General features: G+C 39.4%; 1 protein-coding gene across 2 annotated transcripts in view; it reads right to left on the reverse strand.

Moving 5' to 3' along the window:
- Window positions 1-1007: 1007 nt before the first annotated feature.
- Window positions 1008-24060, reverse strand: part of EFNA5 (ephrin A5) — a 271066-nt gene continuing 248013 nt past the window's right edge. Inside the window, exons 3-5 of one of the 2 annotated variants that reach the window (XM_077816341.1) lie at window positions 7901-7966; window positions 7406-7486; window positions 1008-1129 (exon numbers count right to left, since the gene is read on the reverse strand). In XM_077816341.1, the coding sequence (XP_077672467.1) occupies window positions 1008-1129; window positions 7406-7486; window positions 7901-7966 (269 nt within the window). The remainder of the gene's footprint in view (window positions 1130-7405; window positions 7487-7900; window positions 7967-24060) is intronic. The other variant, XM_077816342.1, reaches the window with a different exon arrangement.

Genomic DNA, 24060 nt, shown 5'->3' on the forward strand with positions numbered 1-24060 from the left:
CACTGGATATCCTGTGTCCCAAAAAATGTTTCCTCTGGCCACTGAAGTCCTCTCCTTAGAGCATATTGTCACCCAGAGCTGCATACAAAGCTACCAGCTACTAAGTCAGCCCTGGGGAAGGTCACTTTATTCACAAAAAAATGCCTCTTTGCATTTCAAGAAAAAAAAATTGTAGCACCATGGTGATTTGTTTTGAAAGAAAATAATCTGGTGTGCACTACCCACTTAAATGAAAATAACAGAGGCACTCGTACCCCCAGTGAAGTTTCCTAAATCTGACCTTGCTTGCTGTGTGCTAACATTCCTAAATATTAATATTTTTTTTTCTAAAGAGAGCTTCTATTATGGAGCACAGGTTTTTACTGTCAGTGATGTTTCAAGACAGTCTTATAAGAAACTGTGTCTCTTCCTTTTAAAAGCCTGTTCATTTAGAAACTCCTAGAGGAAATAGTGTTATATCTGTTCTTAATATTTCCCCTCCAGTCCTGACATGGTGACATGATGCCTTGCAGGATCATCTTACAGTACTGAATGAGAAGGCATAAATATTGTATTGGAGAGTAATACCCTGGTGGGCTTCCACTCGGGTTCCTTATCCTTCACTGACTGCATCTGCCACTATTCTTCCGTATCCACATACAGATGATACAGTGAGCTAGCAGAAGTGACTTCTTAAAGGAGAATGAAGAGGAAAATAAGAATCACTAGTATTACTGTTATAATTTGGCATTTTCATTTTGAGTCCTTTGATTTTTGGAGGGGTCAAGGAAAGTCATGGGGAAGGTTGGGAACTGAAACTAGTTATTCCCCTCAAATTCTTGCTCATAGTTCAGGCTGAAAAGAAAACAAACAAACAAACAACCAAACAACCCCTCCCGCCCTCCCCCCAAAATTTGACATCTGCAAAACCAATATAAAGTCCCTTTCCTGGGAGGAGCAGTTAGGTGGATCTTTGATGTTCCAAGACCCTGATGTTTTCTGTGAGAAGGTTACTGGAATATACTGTGCTATAATGTCAAAAGCATCGCCAGGAGGAACAATAGGGTTGCCAAAAGCCGGCTGGATATCCTCGGTGTCTGTGCTGCATTCTCACCGCGGGATGGCTCGGCTGACTCATGTACGGTATCATCTGTTCAAACAGAAAGCACACATTCCGATGAGGTTTTGCATCCTTAATAAGGTCTCTTTCAGCAGTCTGCAAGTAGATTTCAGTATCCTCTGTGAAGTAGGGCAGTGAACCTTGTGCTAGCAAATTGACTTCCACAAGCGTGTAATAACTCATTATGTAACAAACTTGGGGTCAAATCTTGTGTTCCTTACTCATTCCTTTTTCTGGCAAGACTCCTACTCAAGGCAATGGGAGCAAAAATGAGGGCCTTGGTGGTTTTGCCAAGGTAAGGAATGCAGTGTTCCCCTAAAATAAAACAGTATGGTGCACACTTACAGAAGGTCTGACTAGATCGGGGTGGGCAAACTATGGCCCATAGGCTGGATCTGGCATGCAGTTCCCAGAAGCAGTGGAGGGGCCCCCCTCTGGCTCCTCCATGTAGGGAAAGCCAGGGAGCTCTGCTCCGCATCTGCCACGGCAGGTCCCATTGGCTGGGAACTGCAGCCAATGGGAGCTGCAGGGGTGGTGCCAGAGGATGGGGCAGCATGCAGAGCTGCCTGGCCGCACCTCCATGTAGGAGCTGGAGAAGGGACATGCTGCTGATTCCGGGAGCTGCTTGAGGTAAGCACTGCCTGGAGCCTGCACCCCTGAACCTCTCCCCAGACCCCAACCCCCTGCCCCAGCCCTGATCCCCCTGCTGCCCTCCAAACCCCTCAATCCCAGCCCAAAGCACCCTCCAGCACCCCAAACCCCTCATCCCCAGCCCCATCATAGAGCCTGCACCCCCATCCGGAGCCTGCACCCCTTCCTGCACCCCAACCCCCTGCCGCAGCCCTGATTTCCCTCCCGCCCTCCGAACCCCTCGGTCCCAGCCTAGAGCCCCCTCCCACACCCTGAACTCCTCATTTTTGGCCCCACCCCGGAGCCCGCACCCCAAACCAGAGCTCCACCCCCTCCCACTCCCCAACCCCCATTCTTTGAGCCTTCATGGCCTGCCATACAATTTCTATTCCCAGATGTGGCCCTCGGACCTAAAAGTTTGCCCACCCCTGGACTAGATGATCACAATGGTTTCCCCTGGTCTTAGAATCTGTGAAAACTTGGGTATCTAACTTTAGCCACCTAAATCCATATTTAGACACCTAAATAAGAGTGCCTGATTTTCAAAGATGCTTCAATGGGAGTTGCAGGTGCTTAGCACATTTGAAGATCAGATCCCTTACTTAGCTACCTGAGTATAGATTTAGGAGTCTACCTTTAGGCTCCTAAGTTTGGAATGTTGGCCTATGAGTCCACTCCATGTGCAAAACTTCCAGTACAGTTAACTGGAGTTTGGGGTGCACAAGGAATGTATTTTTTCCCCCAGAAGTATGAATGAAAGAAAAAATGCTAACAGGTTACAATCAGTGATCTGAAAGAGAAAACATGCAAACCTTGATAACTCTTAGTAAATAGTTATTTGCTATCTATTGTATCTAGCAGATTACTCATATACTCTGCTAAATCTAAAACTAATGTAAATCCGCCAGCATCACTGGAAAAAACAGTTGCAAAGTACATGTATGTTAGTAGTAGAACATGATGGGCAGAACATTTTTCTCTCTTTATAAGCTTTTAAATTTCTGACACAATTTCGTATTAACACAATAAGACATCTTAAAGAAACTGTACACAGATCACATTAAACTATCTTTGATATACCTGTAGTTGTGGATGATTTTACCATTTCCATTACTATGTATCTCAGAGTTTAAGTTATCGAACTTAGATATTTTAATTTTCATCTCTCCTAAGGTGGGGATAAAAGCATCAGTCTTGGATGTGAATTTTCTTCCAAATAAATGGATTAAATCAGACATCTTTTTAAAACAACGAAGTGGTCTAAAAAAATGTACTGTTAACTTGAGACGTTTCTTCTGATCCACCCTAACTAAAAAAGAACAGGAGGACTGGTGGCACCTTAGAGATTAGCAAATTTACTTGAGCATAAGCTTTCGTGAGCTACAGCTCACTTCATCGGATGCTTATGCTCAAATAAACGTGTTAGTCTCTAAGGTGCCACAAGTACTCCTGTTCTTTTTGTGAATACAGAGTAACACGGCTGCTACTCTGAAACCTAGCTAAAAAAATTTCACAGAAAACTTCACAGCCACTTACAGCTTAGTGTAATAAACAACTACTGCATTTCATGCAAGATGTGTCCACATTTCCATGGTGAGTCAATTAATTCCTATGTATACAAATTACATTGCCAGGATTGTATACAATGTGAGCTGCACAACTCTCCTTAATGATGGGGGAAGTAGTGCTAAAAATGCCACACTGTTTTGAAAATGTACCCCTTAATGTTAGTTTAAAAGCAGTTTTTAAGAAACCCCTATATTTGCACTGTAATGGCACCCAACATGCAAGTGCACAGAATGTTAAAAGATAAAGGAAGTACGATTTTGGGTCCATGGGCTCTTCATACCCAATCTGAAATCACTGGAATCTGTATAGTAACTTTGACTAGCAATCTATCAAAGGTTTGACTCCAGGACAAATTGCCAATGGAACAGTCTCAAGTTTATCATGACATGTTTTCAGTGTTGTTTCAAGGTATAACTATGAAGAGCATGCACGCAGAGTAACTGAAATTCAAATATAAATATTTTATTATATTATTTATGTTACATGATAATGGGACAAACACAGTCTTTCATTCAAATGAAAGTCCCGCTGAAGTCAGAGTAATGACTTCAGGACTCGACTGAACGACCTACAGTTTATACATGGCAAAAGCTCCCACTGACTTAAATGGGTTCTGAATCAGGCCCACAGTATCTTTCTATCCAGCATCTTTCATTTCAAAACACCATACAAATTACACTATGTAACTGCAACAGATAATTAAAGAACTTCACTAGTTCCAGTGATAACAGAACTGGGTCAGAAGGGCATATGGCCCAAACGCAATGCACAATTTTTACTTATGATTTACACACTTATGTATTTCACGCTGTTACTTTATGAATGGAAGATTTCTTAAAAGAGCCTTTCATTGAGAAAATACTCTGAAAAGTTTCTGTGTAAGAATAGCATCTTCCTAATCATCAGATCTGCTCTCAGTGTCTATTCAGAGTCCCTATCTGCTCAATTCAGAGGAAAAGTTTACTTATTACTGTCAAACCAAAACTCCTGGGGAAATGAAACTGATTCTCTTCTATCTCATGTATCATCAATGAAATTGCAAACTAAGTTCCGTTTCCTGGGCCGCCTATAATTCCCTGTACAACCCTCACTGTCATGAAATTCTGGCCTCAATCACACACAGGCCTGCCTTGGTGTAAATAAAGGCAGAATTTGTGAGTGGTGATTATACAAATGGCAGCTTGAGTTACAGATCCCATGGTGAATGCAGCACTGGCAATTTGGTTAAAACAAAACTCAAATCCTTTTTACCTGTAAATGAACAAATCTGGTTTGGAAATCATGGAGACCTAATAGATGAAGGACCCTATGATGCCATTTTTATAAAGCCACTTTTCAAAGTAGAACTTCTTTTTTCATGTAAGATGAAGGGGTACTTTTTCAAAGCAGCATCTGGGCTTTTTGGCAAGATGATCCCAAGGTCTCTTTGCACTTGTACAGTAGAGCACACTTTTTATCCGTGGCTCCCATATTGCTTTATAAATATTATTATTAATTGCATTTGTGCAGTTAAAACCGTGCACAATCTTAAATACTTAGGGGAAAGAGGTTGGATTATTTTAGCAAAAAGGAAAGTTAAACTAGGAGACTAGGACCTCACTAGTAAAAACTAGAATGTCACTACCATCGTAGAAGGTAGGAAATGAAAAAAGACCACACTTTAGTACAACCGTCTCAAATATGAATTTTCTAGATACCATCACTTTAAATTATACCCTGGGGGTCTAATTCTGGCCTGAAATACACAGTCTCAATTTCATTTGAGGGAAGAATTTATTTTAACTTTGCCTTTTTGAATTTGATACATTTTATGGCTTCTGAAGTTTTTATGTGGTTTTATGGCTACAAACCCAAATTCTGAAATTAAGAAGTGACTTTTCACTTGTCGGTTTCCCGCCATTTCCCGATTATGAACAAACACTGTTTGAAACCAGGAAGGTCATCACATAAGTGCCCAATTTTTACAAGAATGATTTCTAGATAGAATGATTGGCAATTGTACAATGTGCCCCTGACCTGCCCCAACCCTCGTGTCCTTTATTGACAGAACATGGTGGCAGACAACGTGAGAAGACGCAAAACAGACAAATGCATTCCAAGGACAGGTAAATTAGTACACAGTGCAGACAGCATGCCACAAGATCCACTGTCTTACATCCTAACAATAAAGAAGCGCATCAGCAAACTGTCAGCTCCAGCAATGGTTAATTGTCAACTGGGGATTAGCTCAAATAATGTTGTGAATATGCAATGCTCGGGAGGGGGGTGGGGGGAAGAGTATTTTGGTAACTGATGTGTTCTAAATATAAACTTCTTATTAAGCCCAACTTTCATCCTCATGGCACCACTCCACTTCATCTCTGTCTGCAGGATGCCCACCATGTGGTTTAGTCTCCCCATTGCCTGATGTCTTAATGGTTTGCTTCTGTTACTGTGTTAAGTAGGCGCTACGGAGTCAATGGGAGCTGCAGGTGCTCAGCACTTTAGAAAATTTGACCCTCTATCTTTACTGAAAGCACTTCTTTGTTATTGGTCTCACCCAGACTAAAGTCTTTGCTGCAAACCATTAACAAAGGGTGTATGTATTAATTAGCCAGTATTCACTACATTTCATATCAGGAGAAAACACATAGGGCTTCTCGATTCTTAGGTTAATGAACAATTAGGGAGATATTGCCCTTATGGCCTCCTCTAGGAGTATGCTAAAATAATAAAACTACTACATTTATTGTGACAAAAATACATTGCTTGGAGTCAGCATGCATTTAGATGCTCATTTGTTTTGAGAATCTAGTCGGTTTCCAAAATCAATACATTTTAGAGAGCCCGGAATATCCTCTTGAGTAAAAAATAATGAAAGACAGTGTATGTCCACAGGCATATCATATAGACTAGTAAATTTCTTAAAGTCTTATTTATTTTGCTGCCTAATAACCTAGTTCAGCTGAAAGTATCAGCAAACATATTCCATTACAAAACAGAGCAAGGAAAAAATAATTTGTTGCTTCATATCAAAGGGAAGTTCCTTTTTCAAGTAACCTAAAAAAAGAGAGGTTCTTCTAGTGTGCTCTCTGAATTTGCATTAAAAATTGTGTCTGTGTAATTTTTTGGTATAGTGTGTTTAATTACCCATTTTCAATTAGCAGTGCATTACTATGTGTGCATGTTTCTTTCTATACAATACACATCTAGGCCCTGATTCTCCAGAGCCTTACACACATGCTTAATTTTAATCATGTGTAGACCCATTGAAGTCAGTGGGATTAATAATTTTCTTAAAGGTAAGCATGTGTCTAAATCTGTGCATGGTCTGAACCATATATAACCCCCCACACACACACACACACACTTTCATGGCTGACATTAATTTGACTTATTGCTGACTGTGCACTTGGGTGGCAGGGGCGGGGAGGAAGGGAAGGGGAAAGGAAATATTTGGTGATATAAGCATTCTCTCTGTTTTTAAGGCTACAACACTTGGATACAAAGAGAGGCCACAAGATTTTAGAATATATTTGCTCTCGTATTTGGACCAGAAGATGACATGATTACAATTCTCTTGTAAAAACTAGATGGGAAAATTTATAACACCACTTTGCCTAACTAAATGTACAAATGAATTATTTAGGAAAACACTAACTTTTATCAGTTACATGCCTTTGTCATGCATTAGTATTAAATAAGCAGTACCCAATTCCTTTTAAATGTGCATATAAACCACATGAAACCAGAGTATTTACAGTTCAGACATTTGCTATCTTTCTAAAACTCTGGACCCATTTAGAAGATAGAGTGGTTTGTCAGCATGCTTGGGGTGTGAGATGGAACAGAAAGTGGCTTCTGGACATGTCACTGGAGATTTTAAATTTGGGCACTGCATTTTATTAAACCATATGCCACAAAAAAGCAACATTTTGTCTCCCATGCATTACACAAGGATACTGGAAGAATGAGGTATACCATAAGCAATATTAGCACTGCTAGAAATGAGCCAAAGCAGAGCAATTATACCATGCAAAGCATGCAGAGAGAAAGAGAAGGAAAAAGGTACTGAAGCACCAGAGGGATAGACGCATTTGTTAAAAGAGATTCTCTAAGCATACTAACCTGCTGGTTCTAATGAATTTTCTACTTTGTCGTTAACATCGAAAACACGATCATGAACACCTATAGTTTTCATACAGCTGTCTATAACAAAAATAGAGATAACAGCCAAATATGTTAGTGAGACACCCTTAAACTCCCCACTTTCCTTTTTTTTTCTATCTTTTCTCTCTATTTTTTTTATATATATCTATATCTATATATATATTTATATTTTAAAGTCTCTGGCACTTGTCCAAATGCCAGTATAGTCGTCCATTTGTACAACAATTTAAGAAACAACAAGTTAGCAACTGCTAGGTAATAAAACAAAAAGCTTTATGAAGGATGATAAGAAAATATGGGGAAAACTGAAACACAAATGTTGCTATACAGAACAAATACCACACAAGATTTAACAGTAAAAAAAAAACAAAAAGGTTTATTGCTGTTTACCAGACCACACAATAAAGCATGCGCTATTAAGCCACCCTCTAAAGCTTGATCTAAAGAACTTACTTGCTGGCCGCACAAAGACTTTAAGCTTTAGACAGGACCTCCTTCCATTATCTGGGATTGCAGAAGCTGTAAAAGAAGAGAAAGAGAGAAAAATACAATTATTCTTTATCTTAAAGGCAAATATTCCAGATCTTCTGAAGGGAATATACATATTCCAGGCTCTGCCATACAAAGAAAGGAACAAAAAAGTCAAGTACCCGGGTTCCCTGGCTACGCAAGTGCATGAAGAGAATTGCAGGCCAGACTACATTAAACAAACACCTGTCAGGAATGGTCTAGTTATTATTTAGTCCTGCCTTGAGTGCAGGGGACCAGACTAGATGACTTACTGAGGTCCCTTCCAGTCCTACACTTCTATGAGTCTATGTCCCTATTTTAAAAATGGGAGAAACAAAGCACAGGATATTCTTGAAAGTTTCAATCTCCCCTCTCTCCCTTCCCAACCCTTGTTCTCAACAGCCTATTTAACATTAATTTGTATTCCAGGTGCTTACCTTGGAAAATGACACATTACAGTATTTTCCCCACACTCACAATGAAATGGATTCTCCTGAGTTCACCAAAGGAAAAGCTAGTCTTGATATTGGTCGGTTTTAGAATTAGTGCCACAAAATGGGGACCAAATGATAACAAAATGAAATGGTAGGGGATGACTTTAAAAGAATAATCAGAAGAAAATTAACATAACCTGACTTTACTAAGGTAACATAGTGCTTATGTTCCTAAAACTTGTTTGCCAGTGATACAGAGGATCTACTCAAAACTTCACCCCGCATCCTATACAACTAAACTAAAATAGCCACCTCCTACTTGCCATTCAAATTATGTCTTTATAGAGGTAATACCTGAAGAGAAAAATATGAAATTAATAACAGGGCCATAATACTAAATTTCATACTGTGCAAAAGATAATTTGGGGAAGACAGTGGTTAGTATCTACTTGTTTCCCCATGACAAATGCAGCTCTACACAGTTCTGTCAGTTAAGGGACTAGCCTGTCCTTAAAATGCATGGTGACTACTGTAAATTAAACATCCACAAGAAGAGAATATAGATCTCTCGAGGTAAATTTTCTACTAGTTTCAAATGATCTTTGGCACCTGCATAAATGTTTGCAACTACAAAATTGTAAGCACACCTGTATCTGTGCATGTAAACTGAGAGTCAAGTCACCTGCATTCAGTCCCCACGCAGACAGCACATTCTTTATGTGCAAACACTTTTGGGCACTTTTTTGTGGCCACAAATATCAGCGGTTGTAGCTGAAAGCACAGCCCATAGTGTTGCAAATAATTTTTATTTCAATACACAGAATCCACAGTGATTTAAAGAGCTATGTATTGGCTCATAGCAAGTGGTTCTGTGTTCCAGAAAATGACAACAACTGGGAGCTGTCTTGGTTTACAAGAAGATTTTTTGGGAAAAAAGTGATTCTGTCTCTTGCTCCTGTCTCATCTGTTTTTATTAACTGTGTCCTCCTCTGTGTAACAGATAACTAAAATGATTTACCCACGCAGACACAAACTCACACACTCTCTGTAAGGTAACAGTGTACTTGAAGCACTCTGAACTAACTTAAAACAAATTCTCCTCACTCCTAGATTCCTTGCTTCCTGGGCTGGCATCAGTGCGAAGAAACAGCAAATTCACCATGCAAACAAGAGAAAGAAATTAAGCAGAACTGGTGCTCTGATTCTGTGCCTGTTGGCAAGTGCAGGAGATTGTCTCCTCTTAATCACAAGACAAAAATATAGAGAAATGATGCTTTCCCTCTCTTGTGCACAATGACAAGTCGTTAAGAAGTGCTAACAGCTGGCTCTGCTGTAGGCTCTCACTAAATCAAACTCAGAAAAACTCCCCCTGCTGACATTTACAGTAACTGGTGTGTTATTTTTAGGGCACAATATTTGCACTCTGTGGTTACATCCAGGAAATTATGTCCTTCCTATGGCCCCGTGACTGTATACATGCAAGTACTGAATACTTTGCTTAGACTACACACATAGTCATGGATTATTCATAGAAAAAAAGCTATATCTATTCCTGCATTACTAATATAGATGTGGTGATACCATTGTACATATAACCATTTCCACTGCTAGCCTAAGCAAAGACCAACACATACTTGATTCACCACTTACAGTTCTATCTTGTGTAGAAAATGATTTTAGAAATGATTCAGCAAGGTACATATACTTATTCAAAGGCAGAATGTAGCCCGTACATTTTAAGTCTGGAAACTGTTATTCAGTTTCATAAATGAGATTGCATGGACTTGCATACATAACTGTTTTTTATTAGAGCGGTTTGCTAACTGTGATGAAAGTAGTCCTGTGATAAATAGGATTAATATTTCATCTGGGAAAATAGAAAAGTGATGCTTTGAATACACCTCCAATGTTGACTATATCCTGCACTGCCACAGCTAGAAGCAAAAACCTACAGACACAATTAATATTTGATGGTCTGCGTCTTTGGAAGAAAAAAAGGGGTATCCTATCTAGCCCTCCTTCCTCAGAAGAGCCTCACAAATGGTAACATGGGTGTGGTAAACAATTTTCTACTCCACCAGCTGATTGATATTTCCATGATAAAAATACAATGACTACTATGTAACAGCGATATTAAATTCCTCCTCCTAGGAACAGATGCACACTTTGATGATAGACATGAGGTAAGAGCTTCCCCCTCTCCTCTCCAAGGAGGTCATTTATTTTGTATGCTTACAGTAAAACAAATGCATAATACTCCTCATTCCCCATAATGTTTTATTACCTCAGGAGGACAAAAATTCAATTGAGTTATTGCCCTGCTCTTACATCTGCGTGAACTACCAAGAATAAGGTGATTAAGGGACACACTGTAATCTCTCTGCACTTCCGGAGAAATTAAGAATTGCCTGCCAAACTGGGCGACTGCAATCAGTTTTTATTTCTTCCCTTCCTTCTCTCTTTTCATCTTAAAGAAAACAAAAAAAGAAATCCCCAAAACCCAACGACCAGTTAGTATACACTTTAGATCCAGATGTATTACTCACAGGATGGACTTAAGGTGGCTCCTATCATCTGTCCTCTTTAAACGTACTGCAGCGGGCATGCTAGTGTCATTGCATCTTCCAAGACCTGTTTTCTTCTTCTTACTGTGAAATAGTTTGCCCACTCATCTCGTGAAACTCAGATACTGAAAATCTTTGGGATTATCTTAATCCTTTCATTAGGACACAGAAGTCTGGGCTGAGATGGTAACATATGACTGGCTGCCTCTGGATCCTCTCTTTCTGAATGGTGAATATTAGCACATCACAGATGTTGTCTTGACTAGGAAACACTATCAGAGTTTTTAGATTGAGTCTAGTTAACACTTGCTAGCTAAATCTGACCTAAACTTAGCCTGTTTCCCAATGCAAATGCATGGTACCACCCTGAAGTTCAATTTAGCTAGTTGAGTTGTTGCATAGGCTCCCATCCTGCTGTTTAAAAGTAGCTTTATTGAGAGTTTTTAGCTTCACATAACCTTCAGTCCTTGGGGTGATTTAGAAGTAGGCATTGCGAATCACAGCTACACAGAAGCTCTGCCAATGTGACCAAAGTCTACCGCAGAAGAGGAGAAGATGTACAACGCATACTGCTCAGATTAAAGTCTAAATACGCTCTTTATTTATGAAGAACACTGCTAATCAGATTTTACGATAACTTTCATGGGCAAGGGAGGAGGAATAGTATTTCAGCTAGGACTCCAATGAAGTTAAAATCTCAGAATGCCTCAATACACCCAAGAAGTTAACAATCCCTGAGCTCCAGGTGAGAAGCTTTAGGCACCGGTGATCAGGATTAACCAAAAAACCCTGTTGCACCAGGATTACTAGAATCATAGAATATCAGGGTTGGAAGGGACCTCAGGAGGTCATCTAGTCCAACCCCCTGCTGGAAGGATCTATTGTTTGACTTCCACATCTAACTGAGGAGAATAGGAAAGCCATAGTCATCAAAGTGCTACTGGAATGACCACTGCCTTGTCTTTGTATATTTTCCTGGCCATTTTTCCTTTCCAAGGGAAGGTGGAAAAACTTCAAGGAGACTCTTGCGCTTACTTGTGGACGATTGTGAAATAAGCAGAATCTCTGAACTCTGCAAAAGGAGAGAGTGAACTAGCCCCCATGTAGGAGAAAACTATTCAATTGGCATCTGTAGCATATCTTCAGGATAAGATGCCATTTGCCTGTTGCTAGCATCTATTGAAATTAGACATGCTGCTACAAAAAAAGTCTCTTGTCTGGACAGTACCTGGGAAAATACCATTCTCTTTGGTTGCAGAGAACCAAGTTCATCTCTCAGGCCTTGCTATAGGTCTTTTCTATTTGTACTCTGTACTATCAGAGATGTACAAATAGAGGCCAGTCCCAAGAGCAAGAAGCCTCTGATACGAATGGAATCTGTCCTCAGCAATGTCCCCCATTCCACATGGCAAAATTCCTGTGGGGGAGAGGGAAATGAAGAAAACTGTATTGCACAAGGAAAAGAATCCTTTGGAAAAGGATCTCTGACAAAGAGCAGAAGTTGTATCTTCTCCTCTCCATGTAGGTGAGAAAATGGGGAGAGTTTGGTCACCTGAGTAAATGTCAGCAAGAAGAGTTCTGATTGAAAAAAATAAAATAAAAAGGAAGAACTCTGCCTTGTTACCAGCTCTTGTGATTTTATTGCAATTTACATAATATTTGGTGTTTTTCTCTCAAGAGGCTGCATGATAATCTCAGTTTTCACTGAAAAAAACCCAATGGTTTACCTGTCATGGTTGCAGAGAAAAGCTTGAAAATGAGAAGCAAGTGTATCCTAAGGGCCCCAAAGTAAGAAGACACATAAAAAGAGCCAATAGGTTAGTTCATTTGTTTTCTTAATTTCTGCATTTCTAAAATAATCTCATGATTTTGGGGGGCCTGACTCTTGATTTTGAATGCTTGAGGCTGACAATACTCACTTTACCTCCTTTCAGCTACATTAGACAGAAATATCCATGGCAATAGATCCAACATGGGACATGAAATTATAGCCCAGAATGACAGAATGAGTGGGAAAACCTCTCTTGTGTGTATCATTTTGGCTGCCATTTTTTATGGCTTATAAGTAAAATTAAGTGAATGAGAAAAGATTCCACATTCTCAGCATCTAGAATCAAGCCACAATATACAGCACACATTTTCTGTTTGCTAGCCATACCTTCTTTTTCACCCCCAAAACAGTGAAATGTTAGTCTGTTAGTTCCTTTGGCAACGATGGAAATCATTGTCTCCAAAGAGAACAGTTAAAACTACCTGTGTGTGTGTGTGTGTGTGTACATATATACACATATGTAAATACACATGTACGTACACCTCCCCATCCTTTGTGTTCATACTGCCTTAAATAGAAAAAAACAACAACTTCCATTCCCCAACTGAGAAATTCAATCAGACCATATTACACAATGGATACAATTTAGTGGATACAATCATATAACAGATATAATACCACAGTTTAAATCCTAGTTGGCCAGGGTAATCTTATCAGACTTACTTTAGATCTGCAGTAAAGTCACAGAACGACAACAAATAGGAACAGGCACCAAAACATTTCTTCTAATAGATTTGTGGTTGAATCAGTGCATTAAGCTCCCCAAATCCCCTATGTGAGTTGCAGCAAGTCAGAGAATGGTCTTAATTAAAAGCAAAGGGAAAAGTTTTAAGAAAACAGGACTCGAAACTTTAAAAATAACTCACAGTTACTGCCGTAAGCTAAATGTATAGCACGAGCGGGGGCTACACTAACTTCTTTCTTCAGACAAGTAGCAGCACTTTAGCTCCTACCTATTTGAGTTTCCATTTCTAATTGAGCTGTACACTATTTACGACCATTTAAAAGTTTCTCTACAATTCTACCATCCAAAAGTATCTACTGACATTCATGTGTAATCAACAGTATTTACTGCTTTCCTCAGAGTTCAGCACTGGCTGTCTAATTATAACATTGCAACTTTTAGAAAAATGCAAGTCAGGGAACACCCTGATGTCAAAAAAATTCGTGACTGCAGTTTAAATCTGTATTTTGCATTACAAATTCATTTAATATTCAATGCACAATCCACCATGGGCCCTATTAGCCAGGCAGAGCAAAAGGACACTGAAACTGTTCGGTACACAAGTGGAGTCTCATATTTCAGTCACCTTCTTTTCAGAACAGGAGGGCAGTGACACAGAAGTATTCCTTATTTAAATAGAACGACATTCCTCCAACAAGTCTTCACAGCCCTGTCATACCATGCTGAGGAGGTACTAGGAACTACAAGATCTCTTACTACTCTGTAAGCTTCTATTACAAATCCACTTAGAATATTCCTTGAAGGTAGATAATTATAAGCTGCTGTCTATGAAACACTCCCAGAGACAAGTCTATTTGTTCTCACTACATTTTAAAAAAACTGTTATTTCATCTCTTTCCCCCTGTATCTGAACACTTGTGTTTTGCTAATATGGTCACCTGGACTATCTTGTTGCAGTGCAGACTTTTGTTTACTGTAGTTCAATTTAGAATTCCACAGTCCAGTTCATGACAGACCTCAAAAGAATAACTGCATATATGTGAAGTAAACCACAGAAACTGAACAGAGTGTCTGACCCATGAATACCTAACAGAAATATCAGATCAACCAAGTGGTCTCTCCTTGCTGAGAGACAGAAATCTAAACCTTAAAATGTCTTGTAATTTTAAATAGAAAAGCTGTCCAAAAGGCAGATGTAGCCACCCAGACATCACTAAGCCCAGTCAAAAGGGTTGTTATGAGCATCTTTTGTAATCACCTTTAAAAGTACCAAAAGAGGAGAACATGCAGCAATTATGCAGAACATGTATTAGAGGGGTAGCCGTGTTAGTCTGTATCCACAAAAACAACAAGGAGTCTGGTGCACTTTAAAGACTAACAAATTTATTTGGGCACAAGTTTTCATGGGTAAAAAACCCATTTATTCAGATGCATGGAGTGAAAATTACAGATGTAGGCATTATTATACTGACACATGAAGAGAAGGGAGTTACCTTACAAAACATGCAGAACACGGTAAATATGAAACTCAAGTTTAGGCAATCTTTCTGCTCTTTTAGTTTTGTAACTTATAGATAATCTTTGGGGGAAAAGTATGTATAGCTATGATTTTCCTTGAGACCTTTCAGGCACAATGCCACTCCCATTAGTCAAAAAATAACCCTCAAATCAAAATTCCCACAGCTAGAAGCATTTAGTTTCCAATACCCTGTATCACTCCAAGAGCTTTGGCAAGTTTTATTTTTTAAGAATAGTCATCTGCTTTCTTCTTTGTAAAGAAATGAGTATGTGTGGGAGCATTAAAAATGCAGTTTTCCATTATGTTTGCCACAGGCTATATTTCTCAATTTGTGCAAGTCTAAAGAAAAGATAGCCTATTAGTTGTCAGCAGAGCTGAGACTTTCCCCTGTAGGTTTTCATGTGATTTACCATACAACACAAATATATGGAAATTAGCCAGGTAAATGCAGAATTAGACATTAATATTTCTCTCACAATGCACATTGAAAAAAGTTTCAAATTTGCATAAACGGTACTACTGAAATAGTCTGCTGGAATTTAATAAATCAGTAGAACACCACTTTATGTGTGTGTGTGTGTAGAGTGGGGGCTATGTTGTAAAAAAGAAGTGAGAGTTTTATAAATTTATTAACTAAAATAAGAGACTTCTTAAAAGAATTTACAGATTTTTCTTTTCAGGATAAAATTTATAATCTATAAGAAAAAATAGCTGTGTTCTCTTCCTACAGAAATCTTAGCCTCTACCAATTTGAGTTGAGTCCTTTAAAAATATTTATGCAGATATGCTCTTTGACTCCATTTTCAATGCAAAAGTGAAATGTCACGTTCTGCGGTGGTCATATAAATATGATTTCTCTGCTCATGGAAACTTAAAGTTTTGTCCATTCATTGCTTGCTCTTTCTTGGTACCTGATTTATCAAGCATGCATCCTGAGTAAACTGCTTTGCTACGTAGCCAAATGTGGTGACTAAACTTTCTAGCACATTTGATCTCACTTAGCCTACCGTATCTCCACATTAATCATCGGTAGGATCAGGTCACACACAGAAAGTATAATCAAAAGAAAAGGAGTACTTGTGGCACCTTAGAGACTAACAAATTTATTTGAGCATAAGCTTTTGTGAGCTACAGCTCACTTTATCAGATGCATTGAAGTGAGCTGTAGCTCACGAAAGCTTATGCTCAAATAAATTTGTTAGTCTCTAAGGTGCCACAAGTACTCCTTTTCTTTTTGCGAATACAGACTAACATGGCTGCTATTCTGAAAAAAGTATAGTGCAAGCTGAGGACTTTGATGTCTGAAAGTATCAGACAGGAAGATTCCATTTGCTTTAACATTGCTGGGGGAAGTCAAAAACCATGTCATGATGCCTTTGTGTCTTAGAAGGACCAGTGAGAAGGAAAAAAAACAGATAAAAGAACCTCTCATATAGCCTATAGACTGGTATGAGACAAGGTACTGTGGGTACTAACTATTGTTTTCGGTCAGGGGACGGGTTCTTTTAATATAAAATATCAGAGGGTACCAAATCTAAACAGTGGATCAGATTCTCCATTGCTTCACACCCCGGGTAACCATTTATACTTGTGCAAAGTGCAAAATGGAACTAAAAGCATAATTCTCCACTCACTTACATGGGTGGTAGCAATTTGCACTCACTTTTCACAAATATAAGTGACTACACACAGTACAAAGCAATGGAGAGACAGGCTCATTAAACTAGATGTGCAAAATGGCACAGTGGATCTAAAATGCTACTATTTGGATTTTTATACCCAGTTTCCACTCACTTTGCATTGGTGTAAGACAGTGAATTATCAGGCTGTACATTATAAATGGCTATTTCCCCCTTATGAGCTAAAAATAGTCTAGTAAATGGAAATGGCTTGCCAGACATATGCAAGAATGAACTGTATTTCAGAGAGAGTTGTTGGAAGAAAGTAAAGGCATTTACTGTTTGTGCATTAGCACTTACTGGTGAACCAACTGTCCTATTTCCACTGCTTGGTCAGCAAGGATATAATTTATCTTGCAGACTCTAATCCACTGCAGCCTACAGATCTGGTTGAAAACGGAATGGATTGAAATTAAATTTCATATAAAAAGTCAAAATCAAACTATCTACATAGTGAGGGATGTAAACTGGGGCTTTCCACTGTAATTAGATCATTAGTCCAATATTTCCTCTATTAGGAATTTAGTGTGGTCTAGTCCTAGATTTCACTCAAGAAGGCCTCTTATCTGCTCTACGGGGTGACTTAATACCAAGGCTTCTCTGTTGTTAGATAACTGCCCTGCCAGTGCACTTCAGTCAGAGTTGTTTTTTTGTTTTATTTTATTGCGGGACAACTTAAAAGCACCCAATAGCCCAATCCTTCAAGCTGCAGAGCACCTCCTGATGTCAGTGGGAGCTGAGGGCTCTCAGAAGGCACTGAGTTTTATTGCAACCTCCCCACTTCCTGCCCCAAGACACAGAGTTCACTTGAGTAGGGAAGATACGAAATCATCCCAGTGCACCGTAGTCTGTTGCCTTCAGACCTCCTTCAAGAGAACAATAAATGGCAAACACATATCATCTATGAAAATAACCCTATTTGAACGGTTTTCCCAGACCCAACCTTGGCTACAACAGCCCAGTTCAGCTGTGCTTTGCAAAGTCTTCTTCACAAAAGAAAGAGCTCTTTTATTTGTTTGCAGACTGTGGTGAGGTCTTATTGCAGAGGAGGGATGCTAGTCACTAGTGTGCTCTCACTGCTTTACTTTGCCAGAGAAGCACATGCTAACCTGAACTTACCAGTGAATCTATCCTGTCTGGACAGTACTTCCCCTCTTTAAAAATAAAACCCAGTTAAAATTTAGACATACCACATTCTGGACAGGCTTACAGCTGTACATAGGCTCCTGTAAAAGATACCAAGGCCTGGTATAGAAGATGAAGGGGTCATATGGATGTTTCTATAAGAAATATACACAGGCAATTCACACAGACATCAGGTTCCCCCTGCATAAACAGACACAAGCTACATTATGTGTCACAAAACAAGGACACTTTTTTATTGCATGATACCAGCATTAGTGTTAACTAGAATGAAATGAAAGCCACAAATCTCATTACTGTTTCTGACAGTATTAACAGAAAAAAAAGTTATTTTACAACATTTTGATTGTTTTACAGTAAATTGCTAATAAAACAAGTTAATATTTTCAAACAGCACTTAGAGAAAATGCATCCCCTTTCTCCTTTTCATAAGCACTTTCATATGTTGCTTTTCCCTTGGTATCACTGGAAATAACTTGTTTTTTCTACAAGCAGGCTATCCATTTGGCTAATTTCCATCTCTAAGAACTAGGCATAAGTACATTCTTTGAAGAGACGGTATAGTCTTGTTAGTAATCACCATCTCTTTTGATCTTTGCAGATGTATATTCACCAGCATGGAATGTGTGGATACTGTATCATATTATTGTACCTCATATACATTAATGGACTTCACATTACCCATGTCTAGCATTACCAATACTGACACTATAATTCAGCTGAGAAGGGCATGTTCATGGCTCATAACTAGCTTTGAAATATTTCAGAAAAAATTTCTAGCATACTATGCCATGCTTCTAAATTTTGCTCGTTTATAAAAATAAACATACATTTTGTATTGTACCAAGTGTGTGATAAGTGCTTTGATTCTGCATAAAGATACAGTATTATTTCTATTGATGCATGCAACCAGATAAGTGTTATTAGCTACAAAACCCAGCATTGAATTCTCTATCTAGGGGAGAAAAGAACCAGAGGCAGGGACAGAGGATCCTGCAGGGGGAAGCCATAGGAAAAAGGGAAACTCAGGAGAAAACTTAGGCTGAGCTTTGTATTCGGTTGTTACTTAAGTTAAGAATAAAGGCAGACCCTGGGAATTGGGTGAGTGTTGAACTCTAATGTGTGTGTGCAAATGCACTGTGTTGAGAGAATACCATTGCTCACAAAGTATTGGTAAATGATTTCCATAAGTGAAAGTCTGAGAGTAGTTCAGTATATTTTATCCAAAATAATGCTTTTTTGCATAAAGATTACTTAGCCACCCTCACACAAGATTTTCCAAGGGTTTGCAGGATCAAGCCCTAAAATTAGGTTGAAATACAAAAGATAAACATATACCTGTCTAAAATCATGTGATAGATTCTCTCTTATCCCCAATCTCTAACACTGAAAATAAGAGACAGAGACTGTCTGCTTGTTCTGTGTTTGTACAGCACCTAGTACAATGGGGTTGTGGTTCATGACTGGTGCTCCTATGTTCTACTGCCATATAAATAATCAATTAATTAAATCAATAATACCCTTCAGCAGCCAAATTCCCAGTTTGCTATTCACTCCTGGGGAGGGCCAGCTGAGCCTTTAATCTAAATTTAATCACTATTCAGCCCTTCATTCTATTCGCCAGATGAGCCAGGGACTTTGCTTCCATTCCACATCAAGGATTCTCCCCCACTCCCAACTCCTTTTGTTGTACCAATAAAATAAAAACCAGCAGGATCTTATTAAAGGGAAAAAGGCAAAATACCACATTTATTGTGAATACAGAAAGAATCCTAGTAAGCAGTTAGTTATAGTTATAACATTCCATTCAATCTCATATTTATTCACACATTCATTCATTCATACACATACACACACACACACACACACACACAGGTTCTGCAAGGTTGTTATCATAGTTACCAGCCTTAGAGTTGCTCATGCCAAGCCACTGGCAAGGTGGCCTGGACATGAGGAGGGAGCAGGGCCTTGTCAGATGCTCATCTGATGCTCCTGGAAGTTGGTTTGCAGAATCAGACCCCCAAAGTTCTCATTTTTTAGAGTCTATTTTTATAGGAATTTCTTCCTATGCCAGTCTATGGGAATTGCTGCTTCATGCTGTTGCTGAATCAATCAGCAGATAGCACATTCCTGACGGCTCCAAGATGTTATCTTGTTCTTTGGTTCTCCCATTCTTGAGGCTGTTGGGTGGATTCCAGTCTGCCCTCCGGGGGGTCCTCTGGTTATTTCCACTTGACGCCTTCTTCAGCCGATGGACACTGGATTCTTAGGCTGGCACCTCCCTGATCATTCAGTTATTATCCACACCAAGCATCCATCCACATACATCCTCTATCTCTATTTTAATCACAATTGTTAATACAACAAAAGGGCGGGGAGTCTCTGGGTGCTGTTTCTGTTGTTAGAGTATTGCTTTGAGTCTCTCTCTCTGTGAATTGCTTTGAGAACAGACTCTGTCTTAGAATGTACTAACACAATTAGCAGCTTGCAAGTTTCACACATAGAGGGAGAGAAACAGTACCAAAAACCAAGAGACCTCTTAATTAGTAATACCCTGGAATTTAAACTCTGGGGAATCAAACTCATTTGTGATTTTAATACAGAACTTCTTTAATATGATCCAACACTTTAGCCAACTTGTCTTCCCTTCCTTGAAAACTATCCATCTAAATACGCATCCAAGGGCTAGTCTATACTGGCAATGTTAAAGCTCTGCTGTGGCAGCATGGTGGGAGAGAGCTTTCCCAACGCTCTTAAAAAACCTCACCTCGATGAGAGGCATAGCTTCCAGTGCTGGGAGTGCAGCTCCCAGTGCTTGTGCACGGTCTACACTGGTGCTGTACAGTGCTGAAACTTGTTGCTCTCAGGGGGGTGTTTTTTCACACCCCTGAGCAAGAAAGTTGCAGTGGTGTAAAGTGCCAGTGTAGACAAGCCCTAACTCCTAACTAATTCCTTTGAAATTCAGCAAGTGTAACATTCTTTGGCACCTTCTTTCTGGCAGCATTCCAGGCTACCTACAAGTCATCCTGTATATTTAAGGAAAAAGCCAATCTGCATGAGTGTTAATTATATTACTGCAGTACCATCAAGAATTGCTTTACCACAGTAGTCTCATTCATACAGTTTAACCCAAAAAGAGACTGTGGATTATCACAACTACCATTGAGAGAGAGTTTGGAATGCCTACACTATAGCAAGGCTTTCTCATGTGACACAAATAATTTCCCTCAGTACTAAATTTTTAGTAACATGCACCCCGGGATACTCATCCCTCTTCAAAATGATTGGTCTTAGCATAACTCAAAGTTAGATGCATTTGTGTGCACTTCACTCAAAAGCATGGGTGACTTTGCCAACCATTTCTTAAAGGCAATGAAAAACACTGATCACACTCTTGAGAGAGACAACTTCTCTGGCATTTGTCTTTTTATCAGATCCAAGATAAGGGCTGCAATGCTACCATAATGGCTCAGAAAACAGGAGTATTTCTTCATTATCTCCCCAGAAAAGCCCTTCTTTGTTGTGGAAGTGGGTCAAACTCTAACAACCTCCCTTTTTAGCAGACTCTGATTTTATTATCCCACTCCCCAAACTCCACCCTCACTAAAGGAATCCCCCCCATGCCTAGATAGCACTTTTTGGCCCTACTTGTTAAGGAAACGCAGTGGATCTAATTTACCTAGATTTCAGTAAGGCATTTACTATCGTTCCACATGGGGAATTATTAGCTAAATTGGAAAAGATGGGGATCAATATGAAAATTGAAAGGTGGATAAGGAACTGGTTAAAGGGGAGACTATAGCGGGTCACACTGAAAGGTGAACTGTCAGGCTGGAAGGCAGTTACCAGTGGAGTTCCTCAGGGCTCAGTTTTGGGATCAATCTTATTTAATCTTTTTATTACTGACCTTGGCACAAAAAGCAGGGATGTGCTAATAAAGTCTGCGGATGACACAAAGCTGGGAGGTATTGCCAATACAGAGAAGGACTGGGATATCATACAGGAAGATCTGGATGACCTTGTAAACTGGAGTAATAGTAATAGAATGAAATTTAATAGTGAAAAGTACAAGGTCATGCAATTAGGGATTAATAAGAATTTTTGTTGTAAACTGGGGATGCATCACTTGGAAGTAACAGAGGAGGAGAAGGACCTCAGAGTATTGGTCGATCACAGGATTAATATGAGCTGCCAACGTGATATGGCCATGAAAAAAGCTAATGCGGTCTTGGGATGCATCAGGCAAGGTATTTCCAGTAGAGATAAGGAGGTGTTAGTACCGTTACACAAGGCACTGGTGAGATCTCACCTGGAATACTGTGTGCAGTTCTGGTCTCCCATGTTTAAGAAAGATGAATTCAAACTGGAACAGATACAGAGAAGGGCTGCTAGGATGATCCGAGGAACGGAAAACCTGTCTTATGAAAGGAGACTCAAAGAGTTTGGCTTGTTTAGCCTAACCAAAAGAAGGCTGAGAGGAGATATGATTGCTCTCTATAAATATATTAGAGGGATAAATACCACAGAGGGAGCAGAATTATTTAAGCTCAGTACCAATGTGGACACAAGAACAAATGGATATAAACTGGCCATCAGGAAGTTTAGACTTGAAATTAGACAAAGGCTTCTAACCATCAGAGGAGCGAAGTTCTGGAACAGCCTTCCAAGGGAAGCAGTGGGGGCAAAAGACATATCTGGCTTCAAGACTAAGCTTGATAAGTTTATGGGAGGGATGATATGATGGGATAGCCTAATTTTGGCAATTAGTTGATCTTCGACTATTAGCGGTAGATATGCCCAATGGCCTGTGATAGGATGTTAGATGCGGTGGATCTGAGTTACTACAGAGAATCCATTCCTGGGTGTCCGGCTGGGGAGTCTTTCCCACATGCTCAGGGTTTAGCTGATCGCCAAATTTGGGGTCGGGAAGGAATTTTCCTCCAGGGCACATTGGCAGAGGCCCTGCGGGTTTTTCGCCTTCCACTGCAGCGTGGGGCACGTGTCACTTGCTGGAGGATTCTCTGCATCTTGAAGTCTTTAAACCACGATTTGAGGACTTAAATAGCACAGACATAGGTTAGGGGTTTGTTACAGGAGTGGGTGGGTGAGATTCTGTGGCCTGCATTGTGCAGGAGGTCAGACTAGATGATCATAATGGTCCGTGCTGACCTTAAAGTCTATGATTCTAAGTCTATTTGTAGTAACCTTGTAATTAGAATTTTTATACAGTCCAGGTAGTCCTCCCATGTCTAGTTGATGATTGTTATATTAACTATACGGGAGACTACAAAAATCACTTAGCCTTGATAATACTTTATTGACCATTCTTTAAAATTTGACTGATGCATTTTTCATTTCAAAGGAGAGCACAAAAAATCTGTCCATAGAATTAATCTTTATCTATGTATCTTATACAGCACCCATCACTGTTATATCTGAATGCCTCTGACTTGATATGTGGTCTTTTTAAGTTTCCTTGGATAAAAGATAAAAGTCTGATCAGAAGGCTTCAAACTTATTCAGGGATCCATTCAGATTCAGGATCCTACCCTCATATTCCATGGTAATGAAAATCCTCTAGAGGGACCAATTTTAATATCTGGCAACAGTAGATGTTATAGAAGTTGACCTATATAAATTATATGCCCAATAATATGGTTCTATTGGCTGCAGGGTGAGACATACCAGGTAAGTATGAGAGTTTTTTCTTTACTTCCCAGGCAAATTCCAAATAGATTTAGGGTTCTGTGCTTCCCATACAAGTGAGTGGATCAACCTCCAACTACGTTAGTCATGCAGGGAGAGCTGTATGAGATGGTTGTGCTTCCATCAGCTGTTGCAGCACATAACTAGAACTCTGAACTCTGGAACTGGCCAATGGACTTTAAAATATTTTGTTTTAAAAATCAATTGATGTGTAATTTTAAAATACTGTATGATTTGGGTTCTTAAACACTGTATTTAATTTTTAAAGCTTTGCATGCTGAAAGTTCACCTTCAAGGGGTCACTGTATAATTTGTGCTCTGGCCAAGAAGCAGCATTTGCTGTCCACTCCCACATTTTTGGAAAGTTTTTCTCTGTTTTTCCCTTTGCGAAATGTCCTGAGGAGCCAAAAATATTTTGTCTTGGGCCAAGTTGAATATTTTTTTCTGTACGTCCATAAGGTGTGTAGTCAAAGTTGGCTTTGGATCATCCTAATTATAAGACCCAGCAAGGATCTTATGAACACATTTTGCGTACCTCAGAT

This window comes from Eretmochelys imbricata, chromosome 5 (assembly GCF_965152235.1).
Source record: "Eretmochelys imbricata isolate rEreImb1 chromosome 5, rEreImb1.hap1, whole genome shotgun sequence".
NCBI lineage: Eukaryota > Metazoa > Chordata > Testudines > Cheloniidae > Eretmochelys > Eretmochelys imbricata.